This window comes from Musca autumnalis, unplaced genomic scaffold, assembly GCF_047663935.1.
Source record: "Musca autumnalis isolate F117 unplaced genomic scaffold, ASM4766393v1 scaffold_2, whole genome shotgun sequence".
Taxonomy (NCBI): Eukaryota; Metazoa; Arthropoda; class Insecta; order Diptera; family Muscidae; genus Musca; species Musca autumnalis.
This window is the reverse complement of record NW_027411755.1, coordinates 105,044,957-105,072,724: the sequence shown is the minus strand read 5'-3', so window position 1 is coordinate 105,072,724 and position 27,768 is coordinate 105,044,957. Positions and strand designations below refer to the sequence as shown.

Here is a 27,768-nt window from a genome sequence, read left to right as displayed (position 1 = left end):
CATACATAAAAGGTACATAAGGAGGTGGTTTAGGAAAAGTGTACACATGTGTACGAACAGTACTAAATGGTACTAAATTTGGTACAATTATGATTTGGTCGAACGGATAGAGCTGGAATCCTGAAATTTTGAATTAAGGCTACTGTTGGAGAGTATAATGGATGTAGTTTTAAAAATTCGTACTTATGGGTACGACAAGTACTAAATTTTTTACAATTTGGATATAGGTTGAGCGGATAGAGCTGGAATCCCGAAATTTTTAAATAAGGCTGCAGTTGGAGGGCAGATTGGAAGTAGTTTTGAAAATTCGTACGTATGGGTACGAAAAGTACTAAATGGTACGAAATTTGGTTCAATTATGTTTTGGGCGAACGGATAGAGCTGGAATCCTGAAATTTTGAACTAAGGCTACTGTTGGAGAGTAAAATGGATGTAGTTTTAAAAATTCGTAAATATGGGTACGAAAAGTACTATATGGTACTAAATTTGGTACAATTTGGATTTAGGTTGAAGGGATAGAGCTGGAATCCTGAAATTTTGAATTAAGGCTACAGTTGGAGGGTAGAATGGAAGTAGTTTTGAAAATTCGTACTTATGGGTAAGAAAAGTACTAAATGGTACTAAATTTGGTACAATTACGATTTGCGCGAACGGATAGAGCTGGAATCCTGAAATTTGAATTAGCGAGTAGAATTAAAGCAGTTTTGAAATTCGTACTTATGTGTACAAGTACTAAATGCTACTCAATTTTGTACAATTTGGATATAGGTTGAGCGGATAGAGCTGGAATCCCGAAATTTTTAATTAAGGCTGCAGTTGGAGGGTATAATGGAAGTAGTTTTGAAAATTCGTTACTTATGGGAACGAAAAGTAGTAAATGGAAATTAATCTGGCAACGCTATGCCTGAGTAGTTGATTTTTTTGTGTGGCTCTGCATATAAATTAAATTATATTTCTTTTTGCCTAAAATAAGCAATTTTGCGCGCGCCAAAATATCGAAATAAATATTTCCCAACATTATTGATTAAAGTTCTATGGAATTTTATTCAAAACACGCTGAATTTTACAAATCTACTTAATCACGTGTTCCAGGTTATACCTGCTGCTGCTACGTTCATTTTACTGATGTGTTTATTGTTGTTATGGCTCCTACACAAGGCAAATGTCCTATTTGTAATAAAGATGTTAAGAAAAAAGTTTCTGTTCAGTGTGTGATTTGCTCATGCTGGTTTCACTTGGATTGTGCTCGTTTATCAGAACGTCAGAGTCTTGCTCTCAGAGAATCCTCATCCATATTTTTCAAGTGTGAAGAGTGTGGCATTTCTACAGAACCAGAAAATTCGGAACGTTCTGCTGACTCACAGTCCCTTCATTGCAAAATTGATCGTATTCTTGTATGTAATGAAGCAGATAAAGTTAGCTAAAATGGATGAAATTGCTGCTGACCTAAAGAAAGAATTGAATTGTGCTGTTACAGATCTTCATAAGGACGGTATCAAATGCAAAGAGGATATTACGAACATCGAAAGGACTGCAAATAAAAAGTTTTTGAGGTTAGAAAGTGAAGTCAACACCCTGCATAGGAAACTTAATCGGCCCGACATTGTCATATCTGGTTTACCTCTGGACTTGACTGATCTTGTCAAATGTGTTTTGTCTAGTGGTACCCATTTTGAGATTCCTCTTGCAGTAAATGAAGTGAATAATGTTTTCTATACAAAGAAAGGCAATTCAGTGATTGCAAAGTTTTCTTCAACCCTTAAAAGTGAAGTCATTATGAAGAATTACTTTTCTACCAAAGATTTGAAATTAAGTGATGTTATTGGTGGTGAATTGTCCTCTAGAGTGTACTTAAATCAAATCGGCCCGACATTGTTATATTTGGTCTACCTCTGGGCTTGACTGATCTTGTCAAATGTGTTTCGTCTATTGGTACACATTTTGAGATTCCTCTTGCAGAAAATGATGTGAATAATGTTTTCTATATAAAGAAAGACAATTCAGTGATTGCAAAGTTTTCTTCAACCCTTAAACGTGATGCCATTATGAAGAAATACTTTTCTACCAACGATTTGAAATTAAGTGAAGTTATTGGTGGTGAATTGTCGTCTAGAGTGTACTTAAATGGCCATGTATCTTCAGCTGCTAGTAAGCTAAAATTTCTTTGTTGCCGTATGTTGAAGGAGAAAAAGTTTTCTAAGTTTCAGCTAAGAGAATTTGGGATTCCTAAAGTACATATCACATTTTTGGATGGAACAGACACAACATGTGGATACGAGGGTTGCACTAAAATTATGCAAAATTTTTAGAGCTTGAATTGCTCAACAGCTTTATTCTAATTTATTTATATGTGAGCTGCGAAATATTAAAATTGAATGAATTGTTATATGACTGATTTATTGAAAACGCTATTTTTCCTTATTTATTTTGTAATATGGTTCCCCAGTTCATTCCACCACTTTAGTCACGGTTCTTGAAACTAATTTAGGCCCAATGATCAGCAGCCCTAGATACTTTAAAAATGCTTTAAGTGCATATACAAATAGTTTGAAGTTTGGACATCTCAACTGTCAAACCTTTCGGCCCTCATATAATAACCATACTCTAGATGAACTTAGAAATATTTTGGTGAATAGTGGCATTGATGTGTTTGGAATATCTGAAACTTGGATGAAGACTAATGTCTCCAGTAGATCTGTTTCTATTGGTGGGTACTATTTTGTCCGTAATATATACAATATAGGCCCAATATTACGGGAGGAGGTGTCGGCTTATATGTCTCAAACAAACTAAAATTCAAAGTGGTACATCGTTCGACTTATTTTGGTGTCTGCGAATCCCTTTTTATTAAGTTAGTTTTTGGTTCCACAAAAGTTTTATTTGGGGTTGTTTACCTACCACATGGTAATTTAGACATTTTTGGTTCGACTCACACTGATTTATTCTCAAATTATACAAATGTTATTATTTTTGGTGATTATAATCGAAATTTGTTCAATGTTGCTTAGTCTAATATTATGAGAACAATGTGCGGAAGTTTAAGTTTGAGTATATCTCATAATTCGATACCGACACACTACGACATGGCTCATAATACGTGTTCTCTTATTGACAATATCTTATTGAGTGATCCCAGTAAGCTTCGGCTTTCCTCTCAAGGTGCGTATGAAGTTGAGGTCTCATACAGTGAGAAATACTTTACCTACCATGATTTTTATAACATTAATTGGGTTGGGTTTCATGACTGCTTAATAAATTTTAATAGTGACACCGTATATTACACGTCTGACGTTAATTTACAACTTTCAGTCATAAACAAGTTGCAGCCACAAGCAAGACAGCCGCTAAAGGTACCGCCTATCTCGATTGTCTCGTCGGTGGCTGTACCGGACCTGCCGGGGTAAAGAAAGGTGTAGATCGATAAGGGGCGACGACTGTGCAGAGGACTGGGCAACAGACCACTGTAAAGTCGTCTGCACCTAATGGACCTCATCCTTCTGGAGTGAAGAGCAGTGCTGATACCGAAGACAGCGAGCTCAGAAGGGATGATTGCTGCGGAGAATCTCCGAGTGGCGATCATCGATAAAGCTGACATTGATGGGAGGATCGGCGATTCACACTGGCTCGCAGTGGAACGCCTCCTTAGGAGGACCATTACCTCCGACGAGGTAGACGCCGGGAAGACCGGCTTCGGCAGGGCGGTTGTCTAAAGAGGCATCAAAATCCTCTATTGTCAGGATGAGGAGTCGAGAGACTTTCTTATACAGATAATAGAGGGTGCTGGTGAACTCTGGGACGGATGCAGGGTAGCCGCGGTTTCGGTGGATGAAATTCCGAAGAAGATTGTAGCCACAACACGGGTGCCTCCTCCTGACTCTGATGCAGAGGAGCTGATGAAGATGATTAAGAAACAGAATAGAGGTCTCTTCATCGACAGTTGGAGGCTGCTCAACCTCTTCAAGGAAGGAGACGGCATGGTGATGCGATTCACTATTGATAGTGAGAGTGCGGAATATATCAGAGACTGTGGGGGAGTGCTGTTCTTCGGATCTGGTGGACTTCGGTTCCGGATCTCGAAGTCGCAGTAAAGTAGTTCGGCAGCATGGCCTTCGGGTGGTGCAGATTAATCTGCACCACTGTAAGGCCGCGTCTGCTGAACTCCTTCTCTCCCTCACAGACTCTAAAATAAATATCGCTTTAGTCCAGAAACCCTATTTATATAAAAATAGGGTTTCTGGACTAAACGATAAGCACTTCTCCCTATTCTATACGAATAATGGGGAAAAGGTAAGAACCTGTATTGTAGCTAAGAAAGTCTAAATCTTATTCAACTCTACAATTACAGTGATGGCGATACGACTGTAGTGAGGCTAGACGAAGATACCGGTAGGGCTTTAGTGCTAGCCTCGGTCTACATGCCGCATGAGGCACCCGACCCACCAAGCGGATTGGTGCGCAAACTAGTGGAGGAGACGACGGGCAAATGGAGGTTAGTAATGGGCTGTGATGCACATGCTCACCACTTTCACTGGGGAAGCAGAGACACCAATGCGAGAGGTGAGTCCATATTCCATTTTATTTTAACTAATAATCTACGAGTGTGTAATAGGGTAACACTGCCACCTTCCATAATAGGGTAAGGGAAGAGGTCATAGACTTAACCCTTACAAATATGGAAGATACAGCCATAGTGGACTGGAGAGTATCGGAGGAGTGTTTATTTTGGGATAACAGAGCGATACACTTTCATGTCCACTTTGGAAGTAAACGGCAACTGCCTCATAGGAATCCAAGGAGGGCAAACTGGGATAACTACAACTCCCTTGTTTCCTCGAGGTTGTGCGAATTCACTGAGCCACGTGCAACAGGGGAAATCGATGACCAAGTTGAAGACCTTACGCGTGTCCTCCGGCGTTGCTATGAGAAGCCTTGCCCATTATCATATCCTGGTAGGAGAACTCAACCGGTTTGGTGGAATAAAGAGCTAGCCAAGCTTAGGAAAAACAGTAGGAATGCTTATAACAAAGCTAACAACACCGAAGCTGATACCGATTGGAATCTGTACGGAGAGTGTTTCAACCGGTATAAAAGTGAAATCAGGAAAGCTAAGAGAAATTCGTGGATCAGCTTTAGTGAATCTGTAGAGGGGGTTAATGCAGCAGCGAGGTTCCGTAAGGTGATCTCGAAGGACCCGAAACCCTTTGGGAGCATCAAACGCAATGACGGTACCTGGACTAATTCCGCTCTAGAGACTTTAGACCTGTCGACATTTCTCTGGAAGTGAGGATGCCAGCTCGAGTACACCTGGTGTGGACACAAGCAGGACCCGCACTCCAGGGGAGGTGACTCTTATCGACAGATTAGTAAGCTATCACAAAATGTCATGGGCGATAAGTACTTTTCAGCCATATAAGTCTCCTGGACCTGATGGTATCATTCCAGCGATGCTTCAGAACGCACCGACTGTCCTGACAACCATTCTTCAGAAGATTTTTTGGGCTTGTATATTACTATCGCTGTGGAAAGAGGTAGCAGTGACCTACATTCCCAAAGCTGGGAAACCAAGTCACTCGCTACCGAAAGACTACAGGCCGATTAGTCTTTCCTCCTTTCTCTTAAAGACTTTGGAATGGTTGTTAGACTCAGAAATTAGAACTTTCATCAACCAAGACCTTATGAGCAACTCACAACATGCATATATTAAAGGGAAATCAACTGAAACAGCGCTACATAGTGTCGTAGGGTATATAGAGAAGAATTTGGATGAACCGAATTTCACCCTGGCTGCCTTTCTGGATATAGAGGGGGCCTTTAACAACGTGAAACTCGAATCCATTCATTCTGCTCTAGAATTGCTGGGTATGACCTCTTCCTAATAGACTGGATTGATAGCATGCTTAGAAGCAGGGGGAGAGCTCTATTAGGAGATCTGTCACCAGAGGCACCCCTCAGGAGGGAGTCTTATCTCCCCTACTCTGGCTACTGGTGATAAATAGGATACTCATGGAATTCAACAGACTGGGAACTAAGGTAGTCGCTTATGCGGATGACGTAGTTATTCTGATTAGCGGGAAATTTCTGTCTACGTTGTCTGAACTGATGTAAGGGGCACTTGCCAAACTCTCTAGATGGACTCATACCAATGGTCTAGGTGTGAATCCGTCAAAAACAGTGTTGGTACTATCCTTCTTCTTCTTCTTTATTGCATATTCGATATTCGAATGTTAGCGACCATATTACATTTCATGTATAATTTTCTTTATATATTATTGATAAAATATGAATATAAATCTCTGTTTCTTGCGACACTTATTAAATTTTCTGCATTTCGAAATTCCGTCCATTGTTGAATATTTTGAAGCCAGGACATCTCTTGTCTTCCTCTGCTGCGTTTACCTTCTATTTTGGCTTGTAGAATTCTTTGCAGGATGCGGTATTTTGGGTTTCGCATTATGTGTCCGAGATATGAAATTTTTCTCCTTTTTATGTGATCGAAGAGTTCTCTTGTTTTATTCAATCTTCGTAGAACTTCGTCATTTGATACGTGAGCTATCCACGGTATTTTAAGAATTCTTCGATATATCCACATTTCGAAGGCTTCTAAGCGCTTGACATCTATTGCTTTTAAAGTCCATACTTCCACAGAATATAACAAAACTGGCCATATGTAGGCCTTTATGAACCTTGTCTTTGTTGCAATGTTACTATCATGGCTTGTTAATACTCTTTTGTATTTGTGAAAGGTGTCTCTTGCCATTTCTATCCGGCATTTAATTTCTTTGGAGTTATCCCACTGATCATTTATTGAAAACCCGAGATATTTGAAGCTCGACACTCTCTCGAGTGGAGTGTTATGAATTGTTATATTCATGTTTTCAAAATTATTTTTCTTGCTTATTATCATATATTTTGTTTTATTGGTGTTTAATCTTAACCCATATGTTTCACTACACGCAGTTAGTCTTGTGACAAGGTTTTGTAGACCCGATAAGTTGTCTGCTATTAGGGTAGTATCGTCAGCGTATCTGATATTGTTTACGTATTCATTATTTATTAGGACTCCTTCTTGGACGTTGTTAACTGATTCCTTGAATATTTTTTCGGAATAAATATTAAACAATAGTGGGGACAGTGTACAGCCCTGTCTTACTCCTTTGGATATAGATATTTCTTCCGTAATTTCTCCATCGATATTAACATGTGCACTTTGATGCCAATACAGACTTTTAATGCATCTAATTTCTTTCTCGCTTATTCCAATTGACGCCAGAATATCCATGAGCTTGTCATGCTGTACGGTGTCAAATGCTTTCTCGTAGTCTATAAAGCACATAAATATATCCTTATTGACATCTCTACATTTTTGAACCAACACTTGAACGCAGAATAGTGCTTCACGCGTTCCTTTTGCTTCTTTGAAGCCAAATTGTGTTTCACCCATTTCCCTTTCGCATTTTTCATATATCCGTTTATGTATAATTTTAAGGAAGATTTTTAGGGCATGGCTCATTAGGCTGATAAGTCGGTAGTCGTTGCATCTTTTCGGGTGAGATTTTTTTGGGATGGTTATAAATGTGGACTTCAGCCAATCCTGGGGGTATTGTCCTGTGTCATATATGTGGTTAAATAGTTTTGTTAGCAGGTCAACATTGTCACCATTTATCATTTTTAGTATTTCGGCAGGTATTTCGTCAGGACCCGTGGCTTTTCGTTCTCGGAGGGATTTTAATGCATCTTCAACTTCATTGTTTGTGATTGCCTCGCCTGTCATTTGGTGTGATATCCGGTTGTCATAATCCGATCTGGTAGAGTCTCTGAATAAGTTTTGTATGTATTCTTTCCAGATATCTTTCTTCTCAGCAGTTTCAAAAACGGGTTCATTATTATTGTTGTAAAGGACTGATGAATTGGTATTTCTGTAAATGCCGGCTGCTTCTTTCATTTTTTTGTGTATCTGGAAGTCGTCGTGCAGTGTCATCAGTCGTTCAATTTCTTGGCATTGACTGTTCAGGTGGTTATTTTTGGCTATACGCACTTCCCTTTGAATTTCCCTGTTGATTTCCCAATACATCTCGTAGTTACTATTTTTGTATTTTCTACGCTCATCCATCAGTTGAAGTATCTCTTCAGTCATCCAACTTTTACTCTTTGGTTTTGTGTAGTTTCCAAGCGTGTTACGTGCAATTGAATTGATTGTGGTCTTCACACTGTTCCATATATTTTCCACGTCATTCCTGTTGATATTGATTAATTCTGTGTTGACTTGAGAAGAAACGTCAGACCTTATTATAGGATTTTCGAGTTTTCCGATGTCAATTTTTCGATTTCGTGCTTTATTTGACTGGCGTGCTAGTTTTATGTGCATTTTTGCCATCAGGAGATTGTGGTCAGATGGTACATCTGCGCTAGGGTATGTTGTGACCTTTCTTACAGACGAGCAGTGTCGCCTGTTTATAAGTATGAAATCTATTTGGTTCCTTATCACATTGCCGACTCTATCTTGGGGGGATTTCCAAGTATATAACCTTCTTGGCGGCAGGGTGAACAGAGTATTGGTAATTTTCATTTTAAATTCCTGGCAAAATTCGATGAGTCTGTCACCTCTTTCATTTCTATCTCCTAGGCCATATATTCCTTTTACTCCTGCAACTATATCGCTTCCTACCTTTGCATTGAAATCGCCTTGGATTATGGTTATTTCATGCGGCTTTGTTATTTTAATGAGTTCTTCGACTTCAATGTAAAACGCTTCAATCTCGTCATTACTTTTATCTGCTGTAGGTGCATAGACTTGAATTATATTAATGTTGACTGGTTTTGCTGATATTTTTATTATCATAGTTCGATCAGATTTTGGAATGAATCCGATGACACTTTTGGCTATATGTTCCTTCACTATAATGCCAACTCCATTCCGATGATTTCTTTTCGAGTTACCTGAAAAGTATATTTTGGCATTTTGGGATACAAAATCTCCAGTGTTTGGCCACCAAGTTTCACACACTCCCAGTATGTCCACATTGAGTCTATCCATTTCAGCTATGGTATTGTTGAGTTTTCCTGCTTCATATAAACTTCGAATATTCCATGTACCAATATTCAGTGTCTTTTTGGTTTTACCTCCGGGGATTCTTAGCACCCTCGAGTTACCGGAGATTGAGGGCCGTGTGTTTTGTTCTGCATTCATTGTTATATGGTTTTCAAGGGATAAATACATCAGTGATTTCCCCTTATCTTCTGATGGGTTTTAAGTTTACCGTCTTGATTTCAGCCGCTCTTCCTAGAGTACAGACGCTGTTTGCAGCCGCCCACTGTGGAAACAGACACCGCTACCTGTTGGTCCGCGAGAGGTATTTGATTTCCCTCCTACCACCCATATCTGGGAAGCATTCCCCTATCCGCCACCTGGGGACGCGTCCTCTAGGGGTTACAGGCTCCCCCGAGGATGGTACTATCCACTTGGAAAATAAAAACCGTTGAGGTCGTACCACCAACACTGGTTGGTGTGCAACTAAATCTCTCCTCTGAGGCGAAGTACCTGGGAGTGATCCTTGACCATCGGCTTAGATGGAATAGGAACACAGAGGAATAGGAACACTCTATTGATGTAAGAACTCCATAGGAAAAAGTTGGGGTCTGAGACCTCATGTGGCCCTGAACAATAAGTCCAACATGTCCAGGTTAGCTTCTGTGCAGAGATCTGCTTCACGTCTTATCACTGGAGCAGTAAAGAGCACCCCTCAGACAGCACTGAATGCGGTATTGTACATTCAACCCCTTGATATCTCAGTTCAATATCTAACATCCCGTAGTGCCCTGAGGCTCAAGGACCTTAACCTGTGGCGCTCTTCGGGGTCTGGACATGCGAGCATTTTACAACAAGTAAGCAGCCAAATCGGATTACACTGTCTGACTACATTTTGCCTTCACTGGACTTTGATGTAGCGAATGTAATAATCCCTGACAGGAGTGAATGGGAGCAGGGCAGACCACTACCCGATAGACTTCCCATTTTTACTGACGGTTCGAAGATAGATGAATGTACTGGAGCGGGGGTGTACTGCGAAGGGCTGAACATCAGACGCTCGTTTAAGCTTAGTACAAATTGCAGTGTTTTTCAGGCGGAGGTTTTTGCAGTAATGAAAGCCCTAGAATTAGTGGTAGAAATGACGGACTTCGCAGGTAGGACAGTTACAGTCTATGTGGATATTCAGTCTGCCCTTAAGGCGCGAGGGTCTTATACTATTAAATCTAGGATTGTTCAAAAGTGTAGATCCATCTTAAAAACATGCAACGTACGCGTCAACCTTTGTTGGGTACCAGGACACTGTAATGTTGAGGGGAATGAAATTGTTCATGAACTAGCAAGGCGAGGCTCTCAGTCCTCGGACCTCATGGTAGAGGACTATGTCAAGCCACCGCTTTGCTTCTTCCAGAAATCAGAGTTGCTACGGGGGTCATAACTGGCCACTGTGGCATAAGATCCATGACTTGTAAGTGGGATGAAAACAACATTGAGTATTGCAGGTTATGTGAAGAGGAAATGGAGACGATCGCGCACCTTCTTTGTCGTTGCCCTAGACTAATGGTCAAAAGGCATAGACTATTTGGTGTATATGTGATTGACACTCCTTCTTACTTCTCCTCTATTTACCCTACAGTTCTGGTTACATATTGTAAGAGCCTTAAATGGCTATGGGCGGGTCATTATAGACTTGAATAATCTAGAAATCTTTCTCTAGACTAAATTTCTCTTTCCTATAAACAATCTAATCCTTTCACTGTATTTATTTGTTCTCTTCATATTTTCTTTTAGTTTTCCACCACTTCTCACCCTCTCTCCTCTCCTAACTATCCAACCAACTCCTCCCTCAATAGCTCCATACCACCATCTGCAGCCATATATGCCATTATGTACAACCACCCACACAGCATTACTCGATCCACACATACAACAACAGCAACAACTTGACCAAAAATCATGAAAATTAAAAATGTTGTGTATCGTTACATAAAGCTATTTTAAAGGTTTTTTAATTGATTTTATGTATATGCAATATTGCCACAAAGTATATACATTCAATAGAGAGAGATCACAATATTTTAGAAACAAGATTGAAATTTGGATTATTAGTCCTTGGATGTATAGAATTGAAAATGAACCGTATCAGACCACGTTCGGTATAGTCCCCATACAAAAGTGTTTAACCAAATTCTCCAACAGAATTGAAGCAATGACTAAAAAATATTTCAAAAATATTTCAAAACCCAGAATTTTCACCCACATTACCTCTTATTTGACATTTCGGGTTCTAAATCCCGCAGAAAATAGCTTTCAAAAGATTTTCTATTATTCAAGCCAATTAGCATAATTTTTAAAAATATCGTAAGTAAAATGGATTTTGGAAATCCTTTTGGTGGGAGAACCTCCAAGCAAAAAGTGGTGAAAATAGATCCACGTTCGAATACAGGGATTGCAATCGCGAATATGTCGAATAGAGATATACAGTGGTTGGAGGATATAAACAGTTCGGCCCGAACTCCTTTTCTTCTTTATAGTACATATCCAGATATCACACACTAACTTCAGTCGAATTAAAAGAAGTTTTTTATTATTGTAAGAAAATAATTTTCTTTTCTTGACATAAAAACACCAAAACTTTACTATTTTACCAAAAGCGATAGATTCCGTAAAATCCAACTTAAAATTCAGAAAATTACATTTAAAAAGAAAACATTTTTATCAAGAGCCGGGCGATACAATCTACGACTCATAGACTACGAATCCAACACGCAGTACTGTTTGAAAGTCCTGAAAAAATAGGTTAAGTCCAAAAACTCCATCTGATACCTCAATAGTTGTTGTTCCCACTTATTTATATCTTAATTGTAAGACTAGAAGTTTATGGACTCGATGACATTAAAAACTTTCCAAAGACCAATCACTTCTGTCGGCACAGCAGAGGCAAACTTATGAAAATTCATAACTTTTGTTTTCTGGAAAACAATTAAAAAAGTGACAGCCTGTGTGAGCTGAGACTTTAATATCGAATCGAATACGGGCTAAATAGCCAAAAAATTTTCTATAAATTGTATATCCAGGAAGTTTCAGATAATATGGATAATATTTGGGGTATACAATTTCACGATTGCATAAATGCTTATGTTGTGCACAAAAATTTGACTTAAAGAAAGCCCAAATGTTTTGGACTTTTGTACAGAAGATACCTAAAAGAATCGACTGATATAGTCCATTTTGGAAGTCATTCCTTTTGATAGTTATGGTGTCAAGCCGTCAATTTAGTTGGTCGCCGTAAGAGTTAGAACTTTTGGACCAATCCTGATATAACCATGGACTTACCCACGAAAAATACAATATCGCTGTAAACAAGACATCCAGGAGTACCATTGGTCAAAATGTGCAATGACTCTTCGAATAGCCCTTAAACTACACTTATGTTAAATTTTGTGAGGGATGTATTGTGAGGACAAAAATCGTCCCTCATTTTTGCCCCAACAAATTAGTTTTTGTGTTTAAAAATTCGGATTGCTTTATTTTTTTATATGAATTGTTGTTAATTTGAATAAGGATGTTTTGATTACCATGAATTGAATCGCATTGTTTTAGAAGATATTTCAATAAACCTTTAATAATAATAACATATCAGTAGAAATGACTGTGAGGGATTAGGCAGGTACAGTTGCGTACCAAAACTGTAGTTCAAAAACAGAATTAGTTCAGAATAATGTAGACAAACAAGTTCCCGTTACCATTAGAGTAGAAATTTTTAAACAAGTTCCCGTTAACCGGGAAAGCCACGTGGTCGGCGCAGCAGCAGAGAAGCGGCGGTGGGAAGTCTGCTGGAAGTAGCCTGGAAGCTGCTGCCGAGGGTATAAAAGGCAGAGACAAACCAAGCTGGGGGACAGTCGGTACTAGGAGGCGAATGAAGGAGGTCGAGCGGATACCCGACCCAAACAACACGGAATATCCTACGAGAGCGATACCGGTCTAAAAGGTGAGTGGATTGTCATATTGCCATTACTAACCAGAGTGTACAGAGTGGGTCACGAGAAAGGATTTTAGTGATTTTAAAAGAATTTGTCGCGAAGTTCAAGAACCGTCGTTGGTCTGAACTTAAGGATTTTAGTGATTTTAAAAGAATTTGTCGCGAAGTTCAAGAACCGTCGTTGGTCTGAACTTAAGGATTTTAGTGATTTTAAAAGATTTTACCGCGAAGTTCAAGAACCGTCGTTGGTCTGAACTTAAGGATTTTAGTGATTTTAAAAGAATTTGTCGCGAAGTTCAAGAACCGTCGTTGGTCTGAACTTAAGGATTTTAGTGATTTTAAAAGATTTTACCGCGAAGTTCAAGAACCGTCGTTGGTCTGAACTTAAGGATTTTAGTGATTTTAAAAGATTTTACCGCGAAGTTCAAGAACCGTCGTTGGTCTGAACTTAAGGATTTTAGTGATTTTAAAAGAATTTGTCGCGAAGTTCAAGAACCGTCGTTGGTCTGAACTTAAGGATTTTAGTGATTTTTAAACTTAAACTTAAGGATTTTAGTGATTTTAAAAGAATTTGTTGCGAAGTTCAAGAACCGTCGTTGGTCTGAACTTAAGGATTTTAGTGATTTTTAAAGATTTTACCGCGAAGTTCAAGAACCGTCGTTGGTCTGAACTTAAGGATTTTAGTGATTTCTAAAGAATTTGTCGCGAAGTTCAAGAACCGTCGTTGGTCTGAAGTTAAGGATTTTAGTGTTTTTAAAAGATTTTACAGCGAAGTTCAAGAACCGTCGTTGGTCTGAACTTAAGGATTTTAGTGATTTTTAAAAGATTGTGCCGCGAAGTTCAAGAGCCGTCGTTGGTCTGAACTTAAGGATTTTAGTGATTTTAAAAGAATTTGTCGCGAAGTTCAAGAACCGTCGTTGGTCTGAACTTAAGGATTTTAGTGATTTTTAAAAGATTTTGCCGCGAAGTTTAAGAACCGTCGTTGGTCTGAACTTAAGGATTGTAGTGATTTTAAAAGAATTTGTCGCGAAGTTTAAGAACCGTCGTTGGTCTGAACTTAAGGATTTTAGTTAATTTAAAAGATTTTGCCGCGAAGTTCAAGAACCGTCGTTGGTCTGAACTTAAGGATTTTAGTGATTTTAAAAGAGTTTGTCGCGAAGTTCAAGAACCGTCGTTGGTCTGAACTTACGGATTTTAGTGATTTTAAAAGAATTTGTCGCGAAGTTCAAGAACCGTCGTTGGTCTGAACTGAAGTATCTAAGTGATTTGTAAGAACTCCGCCGCGAAGTTCAAGAGCCGTCGTGGGCCAGAACGCCACCAAAATTGACCGATATTCCGTTCCAGAGCCGTCGTGGGCCGGAACACAAGAAAAAGTGACCTATATCTCGTTCCAGAGCCGTCGTGAGCCAGAACGTAGAGATTAAGTGAGTGAAACCCGTTAAGAGCCGTCGTGGGCCAGAACGCAAGCAAAATTGGCCGATAATCTCGTTCCAGAGCGGTCGTGGGCCGGAACACAGGTAAAGTGACCGAGATTCCGTTCCAGAGCCGTCGTGGGCCGGAACACAAAGAGAAGTGACCGCAATCTCGTTCCCGAGCCGTCGTGGACCGGGACACAGGAAAAGTGACCGATATTCCGTTCCAGAGCCGTCGTGGGCCAGGACGTAGAAACTCAGTGATTGAAACTCGTTCAAGAGCCGACGTGGGCCAGAACGTAAGCAAATAGTGCGTTATCTGGTCAAGAGCCGTCGTGGGCATTGATGTCATTCTGTATCGAGGAAGCCGACATCATTACCGTCGTCCTGGTCTGGTGACTCGCCGACAACAACACCAACACAAGCCGAATAACCGACGTTGTCCCCACCCTAGCAGTGAAGCAGTCCACATTCAAGACGATCCAGCCGTACCTTGCCCAGCGCAAAAGGATAAGTAGTTTAAGATAGCGTAGCACATTGTGTTGTTCAATAAAGTGTAACTTCAGAATTTGTAATCCAAAACTCAGTCTTTCACTCTCAGTCACTTCAATATAAATTTTCTGTGACGAACCCTACCCTCCGTGAGTTTATCCCAGCAACCGGAGGAAACTTGTCGTTACAGTATCCGAAGATGTTGTCCCAAATTGACTCTCTTGGTACTTGATATATGTACGTAAAGAAGTAATTTTAGGATGTTCAAAGTTTCGGTCAAATCGGATAATTGAAATTCTGTGTTGGAGGAACCTGAAAGAGTTGATCGATATAATCCATATTCGAACCTAATCTATGTCTGGAAAAAATCGATTTGGACTTTCGAGAGTTATTGTGCTCAAGATTATAGGGAAACATTTTGAAGTCTTGCGGGGAAACCCGATATGACTTAAAGTTTGGATAAAATATTGGGAGATCCAAAATTTGGACCAAATCTATTTATCTGTTCGGATGAACTGGAATAAATCGACTCCAAATTGTTTGACGCGTGTTTTGTCAAAACATTATTTCGCTAGGGTACATTTTTATCGTTAGCATGACGGCTGGTGGTACAATATCACGGTGCTCCTGAACCAACGATAAATGAAAGGAGCTTACAACTGGGAATTTCTGCGGGTTCTGAAACAGCAATGTTTATAGATGAGAAAAATCCAAAAATAAGAAGTAATCGCTGCAGGGATTTTTAAATAAATCACGGCCTAAGTTTTTAGGTTTTCGCGATTTTGAAACCGCAAGTCTTATCGAAAATGTTTTAGCTGTGAAAATTTTTTTGATTTGTACCTAGGTTTTACCATTTTTATGATATAGAAGTACAGGTCACATTTTTATGTTTTTTGTTAGGTTTTCGCGATTTGCTTGAAAACGGTAAGTCTTATCGAAATGGGTCTAGAGCAAATCTTATAGCTGCTAAAATTCTCTACAAGATTGGCATCGAAAATGTTTTAGCTGTGAAAATTTTTTTGATTTGTACCTAGGTTTTACCATTTTTATGATATAGAAGTACAGGTCACATTTTTATGTTTTTTGTTAGGTTTTCGCGATTTGCTTGAAAACGGTAAGTCTTATCGAAATGGGACTAGAGCAAATCTTATAGCTGCTAAAATTCTCTACAAGATTGGCATTCGTATTTTTTTCCTAGGTAGTGCCATTTTTGAGATACATATATAAGTTTAAGATAGGAAATTGCAGTCGTGACATTGTTTTATAAGGAGTGAATTGAAACCAACGAAAATATCATAAAAGACAATATTGTAGAGAATTTTCACTGCTACAACATTTTCTTTAGTTCCATTTCCCAGCAAAATCAAAAAAACTAAGAAACCCCAAAAATGTGAACTTTGACCGCGATTTATTTAAAGAGCGCTTCGGCGATTTTTTTGTTTTTTGATTTTTCTCATCTATGAACCATCAATAAACCCAGGTGTAACCTTCTTTCATTTAAAGTTGGTTAAAGAGCGCCGTGAAATACAATACAAATTGCAAATTGGAAAAAATTCAGATGTGCGTGCTATTTTTAGCAGATGTTATCACTTTATGATACACAGCAGTAAATTAATAATTAATAAATTTTCCCCCCCTGCGTACGTCCCTGATCATCACAATGGACTTCATGGTCTCCGAGTGGAGTGGCTGTCAGTAAGACAGCTGCGCGTCCTAAACCTAACCTATGTCTATCTAAAAATGTGTGCAAATCATTTTCTCCTCATACGCATATGTTTTCAGCGAAATACTGTAACAATCAACAAATTTCGGTTCAAAACGATGGGTCTTTCTCCATCGTTTTATTCAGACGTTTTCGTTTGTATTTTGTTTTGTTATCAAAACCAATGATATGAGGAAAATATGTGAAAAATCAAATCGTTTGTTTGTCACACACATACAAAAACATTTGATACAAAAACAAATTTTGTTTTTGAACTAAAGGAACAGGCTGTACATCTATAATTCATTCCTATTAAATATTGAAAAAACGCATTACAAACAATGCACAATAGAATGCTATCTGTGCACATTAGACTGGTTTTAACTCACAGGGGAAAAATCGATGTCGAATTTTTTTATGCGGGACACCGGAAAGTGTTTAGTTTTGTGCGATTTTAAGATTGCCAAAGTTTGAGCACAATCGGAATATGTTAACACGTGCCACTGGGGCCTCAAAAAAATTGACATCGATTTTTAAACCACACTAATGCATTGATAAAGGAATGTATCTTAGGACATGCACCGTGTTAACAATAATGTATTTTGTATTACCTCCTTGTTTTCCAATGCTTCAATTTTCCCACTGGGATGGTAAACGAGTGGGTAATGCAGAACAATGTGGTGTTTTGATTACAGAACACATAATTGTTAAACCCTCATGTTCCAGGATTGTAATATATTGTCTTGTAGTTTACATGGAAAGTATAATATAATTAATCCAATGCAATGCATTTTGTAATAATACGCTTATTTACAATGCATACACACAATGTTTTTAATTTTTATTTTTACTAGCATGTGCCCACTACTACTTTTGAGAAAAGTTCTCATTTATAGACAAAGGGATGAAAACAGAACTTTTATAAACTCACTAGAGTTTAGAACATTTAGAATTTCCAAAGTTGTCGAGGTTTGGAACAAATCGCGAGGCGATATCGATACCTACCAACACGTACCTCGACTATCTGTATTTATCGGCCTCTATATATCGGCCATATAAAAGTCACAAATACCCCATCACTAAAACGTCAAATTAAAATGAATCGATCTGTAAAGCTTGAAGCAAAAAGCAGCATTTTTGCCGCAAAATAAATATAAATAAAACCGAAGTTCAGACCACCAGCGACTTTCAATTTAACCTAGTGTTTTATTTAAACCTACACCACCTGTTTACCAATAAAAAGTATCGCCTGTATACTTGTTATGTTGTTTATATTCATTAAAGTATTATTGTTGTTCGTCTTTGGACAACAATTAATTTTGGTTCTAGAACTACTCTGTAGATTTAGAACCCCTACAAGTCCATACGCCTGTATCGGAACTTATAGATGGTCCTTCGAGCCGTTAAAAACGAATCGGCTGATTTGCCATGAACACAAAAATTTTATAAAAATTTTTTGAAAAAAAAAATTCCGCTCATATTCTGTGCTTGAATGTGGCGCCTTTCGCATTATTTGTTGTAAACATCAACACATTCAACAAATAAACACTTCAAATTGAAATAAAAAAGATAGAAACACAGATTTGTGTGTATTATCAGATTTAATAAATAATAACACATACACTAACATCAGTTTTTTCATAAAAAAACAGTAATTTTCACTCATCACTTTTTCACATCATTTTGTTTAATTTGTTTTTATTTTGTTTTCATTTCGTCATTGCAACATATAAACAAGTATTGCCATACGTTTATGTTGTATAGATCAATCTGTCACTTACTTGTTTTGCCATATCGATCATTTGGTGTGCTGAGAAAAGTTAATTAGTAAACGACCTAACGTATAGTTGCCTGACGTAACGTATCAAATATAGCACGGTTAGCGAATCGTACCGTAAAATATAATAATAAAACCCAAATAATCTATATATGAGGAAAAGTCAAAATTTTTTAGTTTCCATGAAGCCAAGGTTTACACTATTATAATACGCGAACTATTGTAGTTTACCAGTAACTATGACTATTGCTGGATTAATTTAGATGTTTTTGTACAAAGCTCAAAAATTTAGTAAAAAAAATTAATTTACGTGGTAGTTACGACCGCGTAAAGGAAAAAACATAGGTAAAAACACGTTGAAGCTAAACAGGTTTTTTACATTGCTATTCGATTTCTGATTAAACCATTCAAATGACGGACATCTGTCCAAAGTAAAAGTAGGACAATACAAAATGAAGATTACACTTCTAATGTATCACTTTCCAAAATTTCCACTGCATCCACCTTTTATGGATGCTGACATTTTGAAGCCGGATTTCAGGTGTTTTTTGTATTTTTTATGTAACTGGGACGCGCATTCGGATATTTCGAAAAACCAATTATAGGATTAAAGAACTCGCGATTTCGCATAATCTGATATGTATATTGAGTATGTAGCCCACACAGCAGCAGAGTAGTCTACTGCCAAAGGCCAAAATTTAGTGCGATATTTTTTCTAAAAAACCTATTTTTTGGGTACAGTATTTACAATATCGTTTTGAGTGTGCTGGTACCCCGCGATATTTTAGTTTTTCGACGATCCGGATCATATGAATCACAGATCGTAAAAATCCATCTACTAGAACGGCGGAAATGGCTACTGCAAAAATTGAAACATTTGCGAAAAATGTTTTTCAAAATATCGCTGATTAATTCGCGTTTTATGTGGATCGTTTCCATTTCAATGAAGAAAATGAATCATCACTCGCGTTTGTGCGAAAACAGCGGTTTGAAAAATTTAGTGACATGGGAGCTGTATCCGATTTATCCAAAAAATACTGTGTGATGCTACATCCACGGTTCTTGATGGATTTTATTGAAATATGTTTAGATCGATGTATTTTTTCACGGTTGATAGTGAAATCGGATGCGCATAAAAAGTATATGCACTTTGTGCAAAATATAAGCGTTATACAGTTTGTTGCACACTAAACTGCAGACGATGCTACATCTTAGCGGCCAAAGTAAATCCTGGCAAAAGTGTACAAATTAAAAGAGAAGAATTCGCTGTATTGGTAAACCGCATGCGCATCAAGTGATTTTGAGGATTTCGCGATTTTCACGCATTTCAAAATGAACATTACCCGATACAATTTTATTTCAAGATTATACCCCATTTAAAGGAACCCAACTTTTATTTGAAAGATATCCGTATCTTCTGCTAGATGTTAGCGTGTTTTCGAGAAGTGATTAGAATAACAAGTAAAAAAGTATCAGTCGGCTTTGCCGACAGAGATATACCCTCAGCCTGTGCAAATTGAAACATTTTTTTGTCACAAAAAACTTATGTATTTAGGGGGTTTCAAAATTTTGGTCTCGTATGAACCGAAAAAATGTTGATTAGGATTAAAGTTCAAAAATTTTGCTGAAAAGGTACTTAAAGGAATGGACCGACATAGACCATGGGGGTATGGACTTGCCCCTGAAACAACTTTTACCATCGTAATTGTGGCAGCGAATGTAAGTTGCTTCAACAAAAATCAAAGTGATTCAATAGCAGGTCTTAAGTGGAATTATCCAAAATTTTGTGTTTGAGGTACGGGATGGAGTGGACAAATATAGTCCATATTAGAACCTGATCTATATCTGGTAGATATTATGAGAATGTGTAGAGTATGGACCAATTCGGACACTCCCATCAAGAGTTATCGTGTCCACAATTTTCCCGAATATTTTTGAACTTTTGTGGAGTAGGTACCTGAAGGAGTGGACCGATATGGCTTATCTACGAACTTAAACTAAGTTTGGAAACAATATTACGAAGGCCAAATTATGGCCGGAACCGGCATTTCCATTCGAGAATTATCTTGCGATAAACATGGTGTCATAGGGTTTGTTTTTCAACTTTCAGGCTATTTTTCAGGAAGTATGGACTTGCCCCTGAGGAAACTTGTACCTTCGTATAGGGGATAGTGAATACAAGATGGTACAACAAAAACCAAGGCGATTCGAGACCTGGTCCTAAACTGAACTTTTCCCAAATATTGTGTGGGAGGTACTCGAAGGAGTTTACCGATTGAGTCCATATTGGAACCTCATCTAAGTCTGGTAGAAATTTCATAATGTGCAAAGCATGGTCCAAATCGGTTACTCCCTTCAAGAGTTATCGTACGCACAAATTTTCCGAACATTTTCGAACTTCTGTGGGGGAGGTACCGGAAGGAGTGGACCGATATAATCCATCTTTGAACTTGAACTAAGTTTGGACAAAATATTACGAAAGCCAAAGTTTGGACCGAATCGGCAGATCCGTTCGAGAGTTATCTTGCGCTCCAACCACTACACACGGTGTCATAGGGTTTTTTGTAACTTTCAGGCTATTTTCTCAGGAAGTATGGACTTGCCCCTAATGAAACTTACAGCGTCATATAGAGGACAGCGAATACAACTTGCGTAAACAAAAATCAAAGCGATTCGAGACCAGGTCCTAAACTGAACTTTTCCAAAATTTTGTGTGGGAGGTACCCGAAAGAGTGGTCCGATTGAGTCCATGTTTGAACCTAATCTAAGTTTGGTAGAAATTACAAAGTATGGACCAAATCGGTTATTCCCTACAAGAGTTATGGTGCGCACAAGTTTTGTGACAATTTTTGAACATTTGTGGGGGAGGTACCTGAAGGAGTGGACCTATATGGCCCATCTTCGAACTTAAATCGAATCTGGACAAAATATTTCGATACCCAAAATTTGAACCGAATCGACTGATCCGTTCGAGAGTTATCGTGCGCACCAGCCAGACAGACAGACGGACAGACAGACAGACGGACGGACATTGCTAGATCTACTCAAAATTGTCTGAAACGGATATCGTACAAACATACTTGGGGTCTGAAACCATTATTTCGATGAGGCACATTTTTGGTCGTATCAAAGTGTAAATACCCTTTTTAGCCTAAAGGCTGAGGGTATAAAAAATGTGATTTATTGCGTGAAATTTAACTAAAATAGACCTATTTTTCTTACATTTTGTTCAACTAACTCACAAAATAAATTTTAATAAATATTTTCTCTTACAAAAATTTTATAAATTTCCTCAATATATTTTTTGTTTTTTGCTATAATATGCAAACCGCTAAACGGATTTGTATAGTTTTGGTTTCATTTGAATCTTCGCGATGTTTAGATTGCGTACATATTTTTTATATATTTTTCAGATGCATAAACAGCTTGAATTTTATTAGAACAAGTTGTAAACTACCAATTGTTTTGAATGCTTTCCTAATTTCCGCGAAAATTTACAACTTTTTCACTAAAGTTATGGGACCTCAGTAAACATATAGTATCCCTACATACCCCTAATTAATAGAGTTTCTCAATATAATGATTAGAGTCTTTTAAATTTTTTTTCTTTTTATCAGAATTGAAACCGCCATAACTTTTGCGCGCATCAACCAAAATTAGTATCTCGAACAGATTTAAGAATGGGATTTTTTCCCAATCTATGTACCAAAAATCTTTCATGTAGCTTAAAAAAATTTTTTTTAATTTTTTTTAATGGAAAACTAAAAAATTTTGTCTTTTCTTCACATATATAAAATTTAAATTTGTTTCTCTGTTTTTTTTGTGTCTTATAGACTCGAAAACCTATATAATTTTTTGAAATTTAGCGTTGATCTGGAGATATAGCATCAAAATCGGAGGTACCTCCAAAAAATTTAGATTTTGTATGCAAATATCTTTAGAACTATTACAGACACAATCTTCAAATTTTGTATGTATGACGGAATTTTATGTATAACCAAATTTACAAAATTATGTTCAAATCGGTTGAGATTTGGATATAGCTCCCACATACATATATTTTCGGCCGATTTCCTTATTTTATGTACCAAACATGCTATTTATGTCCATTTTCAATGAAATTTGGAGTGTGTGACGGAATTTGGTCTTGAAATCAAGAAAACGAATTCGTGGCGAGCGGATGCGTTGTTTTTGAACGCCTAGAAAACTATAAAAAAATCGGTTAAGAAACATTTAAACGGGCATCCTGTGCACCTAGACATATAAAGCATTACACCCCGTGTCTAGAAATAATCATAAAAACATCATAGCAAGCTTTTGAAGTGTAAATAAACTATTTATATTCTTTTTTTGCTGATAAACAAATCAACAAGATTGCAAGTTACATACAACTACACCAGCGTCAGGCACGATACTTTTCTATTGCATACTTTAGTGGGTGTCATTGTGTGAGTGCATGATTTTTCAATTGGTTGAATTGTGTGTGTGGAGAGAGCAACGTCCAATAAGCGCACGTGGGCGCTCTCTCGCCTGACCCTGAACTACACATCCATTCTAAACATAATAACTGAGAATAACTCGGTGAGAGTGAATGACGTGTGTCACTTTAACAACTGTCACCATTAACAGTCGCTCCACTAACGCCTAAAAGTCTGCTACAATTCTTCAAAGCTTTTCTTAAGTTCAACTTGCAACACGAGTCACCCAGTGAACATTACTTAATTAGTGTTGACTCCAACCCTTAAGTGGCCCCCTGTAATCTTTCACTTTTTCGTATTGAACATCCTGTAAGCTGTTAAATATGATCGATACCAACGAATGTGATGTTACCCAGGCAAACATAAATTTTGCAATACAAGACTTAAGAGCGCCTAAGCGCAATAGAGAGAGTTTATTGCAACACTCGTTCGGAAATGCGTCAAAAACTCCCAGGTCATCCGATTCCCCCTTCAGAATGGTACAAATTCTTGATGAACGTTTTACAAAATTAAGTGACAAATTGGTTTGTCAATTTAAAGAGATGCTGAAGGAGACAGAAGCTCGTATAATAAGCGAATTTGACCAGAAATTGTTGGAATTAAGAACTAATCTAGATAACATTCACTCACGCGTCTCTAAACATGAAAATGTCGCTGACGAGTATCAATATACTAAATCGGAAGTAGACAAACTCAGAATCCAACTTTTACGACAAGAGAACGCACATATTGCATGCGAAATATGAGTAAACGGAGTCCCTTACCAAAACGATGAAAACCTGTTCAACGTCTTTACCAATATGCGCAAATCCATGAGTATTGCAGAACCTCGGATCAAAACAATTCACCGGCTCCAAAACAAAAACAACACGAAAAAGGTAAATTCGCCAGACGGAGTCATTATAATCAAATTCGTGTCACCCTACGACAAGAATTTCTTTCTAAAATCCGTTTCGGGCTACAGAAAGTTGCACAACAACAAATTGTTATTGAACTCCATTGGATTCCAGTCTTCTGCGCAATTTTACATAAATGAAAACATATCCAACACTAATTTTCAATTTTTGCAAGATGCGGTTCACCTCAAGAAGAAAGGACTTGTCAAGGCTGCAAATACTTTTCTAGGCCTTGTATGTGTTAAACGTAACGATAGTAACGAGCTGATATGTATTTTTTCATCCCATAATTATTGATGAATTGCGGAACTTGGAAGAAGCCTCCAATATATGTGTGCAGAGTCAGACCCTCGATACACCTGTTCTGTGAAATCTTTCTGATTCATATTAACATCTTAAATTTCCTTTTAAAAAATATTAATCCTTTTATATTATATATTATATCTAACTTATACACTTATAATTTTGCCTTTTCTCAATTCCAAATAGGGATATTCAATGTTAAACGCATAGCTGATGTTTTTTCTCCTAACCTCTTCAATAGTCCTTATGACACAAATGATTAATACAGGAAGACGTTCCGAAGACGTAACTCATGATGTACTTCGAATTTTAACAAAACAAACTAATGGTCTAAAAATATGCCATCTCAACTCACAAAGTTTAGTGAATAAAGTTGAAGAGTTCAAATATATATTTATTAGCTCCATTATTGATACATTTTGCTTGTCAGAAACATGGCTTCATTCTGCTGTACCCAACAGCATGATCAATCTAGACGGATACACAGTCTTCAGATCTGATAGAGAACGTCGTGGAGGTGGAAAGCGAAATTTGTGCTGAAATCTAATCCTCATGACGAAACCGAATATATATTCGTTGAAATGTTATCAAATGCTAAGAAAATTCTAATTGGTTGCATTTATCGGCCAAATAACAACATTGATTTAAACCAGATATATAACCTTCTCGAGGATATAACATTAGGATATAATGATGTTATCATAACCGGAGACTTTAATTCTAATATCCTTGTAGATTCACATTTATTGGACAACATGCTAACATTGGGTCTACAGACGACTAATAACAAGATCCCCACCCATTTCACTCCAACAGTTAACACTCTCCTAGATCTGTTTTTCGTAAATAATACCCCGAGCGTACTTCTATATGATCAAATATCAGCGCCATGTTTTCGAAATATGATATGATCTACCTGGCATACAATTTCGTTGTGTCTGAGCATGAGGAGACATTTTCATACAGGGATTTCAAAAGCTTGAACCTTTCGGATTTGGATAATAAGATCCGCCTCGTAAATTGGGACGAAATTTTCTCGTATATTTCAGTTGATGAAAAACTGAGTTTTCTTCAAGATAATGTTGTGAATATTTACAATACTACGGTTCCTATACAAAAGAAAATATCTAGACCAAACAGTAAGCCCTGGTTCAACTCCAACATTAAGGCCCATATCAGAATCAGGTATATAGCATACTCTAGGTGGAAGCGTTTCAAAACACCCGAACTACATGAAGAATCTCGAGGGGCAAGAAGCAATGTTAATAAGCTCATAAATGACTCAAAAATACGTTACTTCTCCTCAAAATTTAGCACTGCAATTGATTCCAAAGCTTATTGGAGAAATCGGAGCTGGAAAGTCCAAGCCCGTTGCTCATTTTAAGGGGTATTAATGAATTAAACAGATCTTTTATCAATACACCCAATATAAATACAGACTTCACATTTTATGATGATAATAATAATCCCCATGCGGATAACGTTCTTTATGATGGCAATTTTGAGTTTAGATGCGTATCTAGCGATGAAGTTACAAGAAGCATTATGACAGTAAAGTCAAATGCTGTAGGGCTCGATAATATTGACCCAAAGTTTCTTAACATTTTACAGCCTTATATCCTACCGTATTTTACGCATATTTTTAATACAATCTTAATGTCAGGTGTATATCCAACTATTTTGAAACACGCACAAATAATCCCAATTCCTAAATCTAATAGTGAATATCGACCGATTTCTATTTTATGCTTCCTCTCAAAGGTATTTGAGAAGATTTTACACAAGCAGATGACCGAATATCTTCATCGCGAATCTATGCTCTCTAAAAGACAATCTGGGTTTCGAGCCAATCATAGTTGTGTTACGGCTTTAGTTGAAGTTGCATAGTCGATAAGATCTAAAATTGATGATAATAATGTTTGTTTCCTCGTCCTTCTTGATCACTCTAAGGCTTTCGACTCAGTTGATCATTCATACTTGTGTATGAAGCTGAGAAGATTTTTTAATTTCACTTATTCAGCTATACGTCTTATAAAATCCTACTTGAGTTTTCGCCTGCAATCGGCGTATGTTGGAAATACTATATCACAACCACTAATAGTACCAAAGGGAGTTCCTCAGGGTTCTATAATCGGCCCACTTCTGTTTTCGCTGTACTCTAATGACCTTCCAATGCAAGTTTGCAACAGTCAAGTAATAATGTATGCGGATGACGTACAGTTATTAGTCAGCGGTTCTCTAGATAATATTAGTGAATGCGTAACCAAACTAAATCAAGACTTATCAAATGTTTATAAGTGGGCTACAGCCAATGGGTTATTTTTGAATCCCAAAAAGTCAAAATGTCTTGTTATCCATAAAAATAATACTAAGAACTTGGTATTGTTATTAACCAACAAAAAAATTGATATTGTCTCGCATGCTAAAAATTTAGGTGTTATTTTTAACAAATCTTTAACATGGTCTAATCACGTAAATGTGGTGGCCGGGCAAACATATGCAAAGTTGCGTGCGTTATGGATAACCCATTCTTTCACACCAGTGAAAATACGTGTTCTACTAGCAAAAACTTTCCTGTTACCTGGGCTCATGTATGGATGTGAACTTTTCGCAAATTGTGACTCATTAAAGCTGGAAACACATACAACGTTTGGGTAAAGTTTTGTGTCGTTTTTTTGTGTCAAATTCATTTGAAATATGTGCCGACAAACAGATAAACGCTGGACTTTGGTATCGTCGTCGCCCTGTTGTTGTTGTTTTTTTCTCGAAGCCCAACGCAAAACATTAAACAAACGTTGTATCTGTTTTCAGCTTAACAGTGCGCACTTCAAATTTAGCATTTAACAGCATCATTCGGTATGTTTTCGGTCTAAGAAGAAATCAGCACATATCCCACTTAGCGAAATCGCTCTACGGTTGTACTTTTGACACTCTGCTTAAAATTAGATGTTTAATATTCTTGCATAAAATCATAGTCAAGAAATATCCAAAGTATTTTTATGAAAGATTAAGATTTTCTCGTTCAAGAAGGGGAAAAAGACTTTTTCCTTTTAAAAGGCGTGGCTTAATATCCGAATGGCGGTTCTTCATCAGTTCAATACGTCTTTGGAATGCTCTTCCCAACGATATTGAAAACATCAGCAATGCGTCGGTTTTTAAGGAAAGGCTTTTCACTTTTTTTGCTTAACATTTTATGTTTTTTTTTAATTTTTTTTCGATTGTTCTAATATTTATTTTAATTTTTTTTTCGATTATTCTAATATTTATAGACTTTTTTTTTATTTTTTACCTATTTCTTAATTCAATGTTTAAAAGAGGATATCTTCATTTAATTTTACAAACCTGCACTTTAATTATAAGATTCATATCTTGTTGTGTAGGTATTCAGAAAATAAATAAATAAATAAAAAATAAATAAAAATAAAAAAACGTGCCAAATTATATCAAAATCGGTCCAGATTTGGATATAGCTCCCGTACACATATATTTTCGGCCGACTTCCTTATTTTATGCACCAAACACACTATATATTTCCAATTTCGCTGAAATTTTGAATGTCTGACGGAATTTGTTCTAGAAATAAATGTACCAAATTATATCGAGATTGATTCAGATTTGGATATAGCTCCCATATACATATATTTTCGGCCGATTTCCTTATTTTATGCACCAAACACGCTATATATGTCCAATTTCGCTGA

The 27,768-nt window shown here is 37.4% G+C and overlaps 1 protein-coding gene across 7 annotated transcripts in view; it reads right to left on the bottom strand.

The window, feature by feature from the left end:
- Frmd5 (FERM domain containing) overlaps window positions 1-27,768 on the bottom strand; it is a 424,373-nt gene that overhangs the window by 115,760 nt on the left and 280,845 nt on the right. For 3 of the 7 annotated variants that reach the window (XM_073968660.1, XM_073968662.1, XM_073968661.1), the window contains exon 1: window positions 6,397-9,440. The exons of the other annotated variants lie outside the window; for them this stretch is intronic. In XM_073968660.1, coding sequence (XP_073824761.1) covers window positions 6,397-9,217 — 2,821 coding nt within the window. In that variant the 5' untranslated portion in view covers window positions 9,218-9,440. Of the gene's footprint in view, window positions 1-6,396; window positions 9,441-27,768 lie in introns of those variants that run through there. 7 annotated transcript variants of the gene reach the window in all.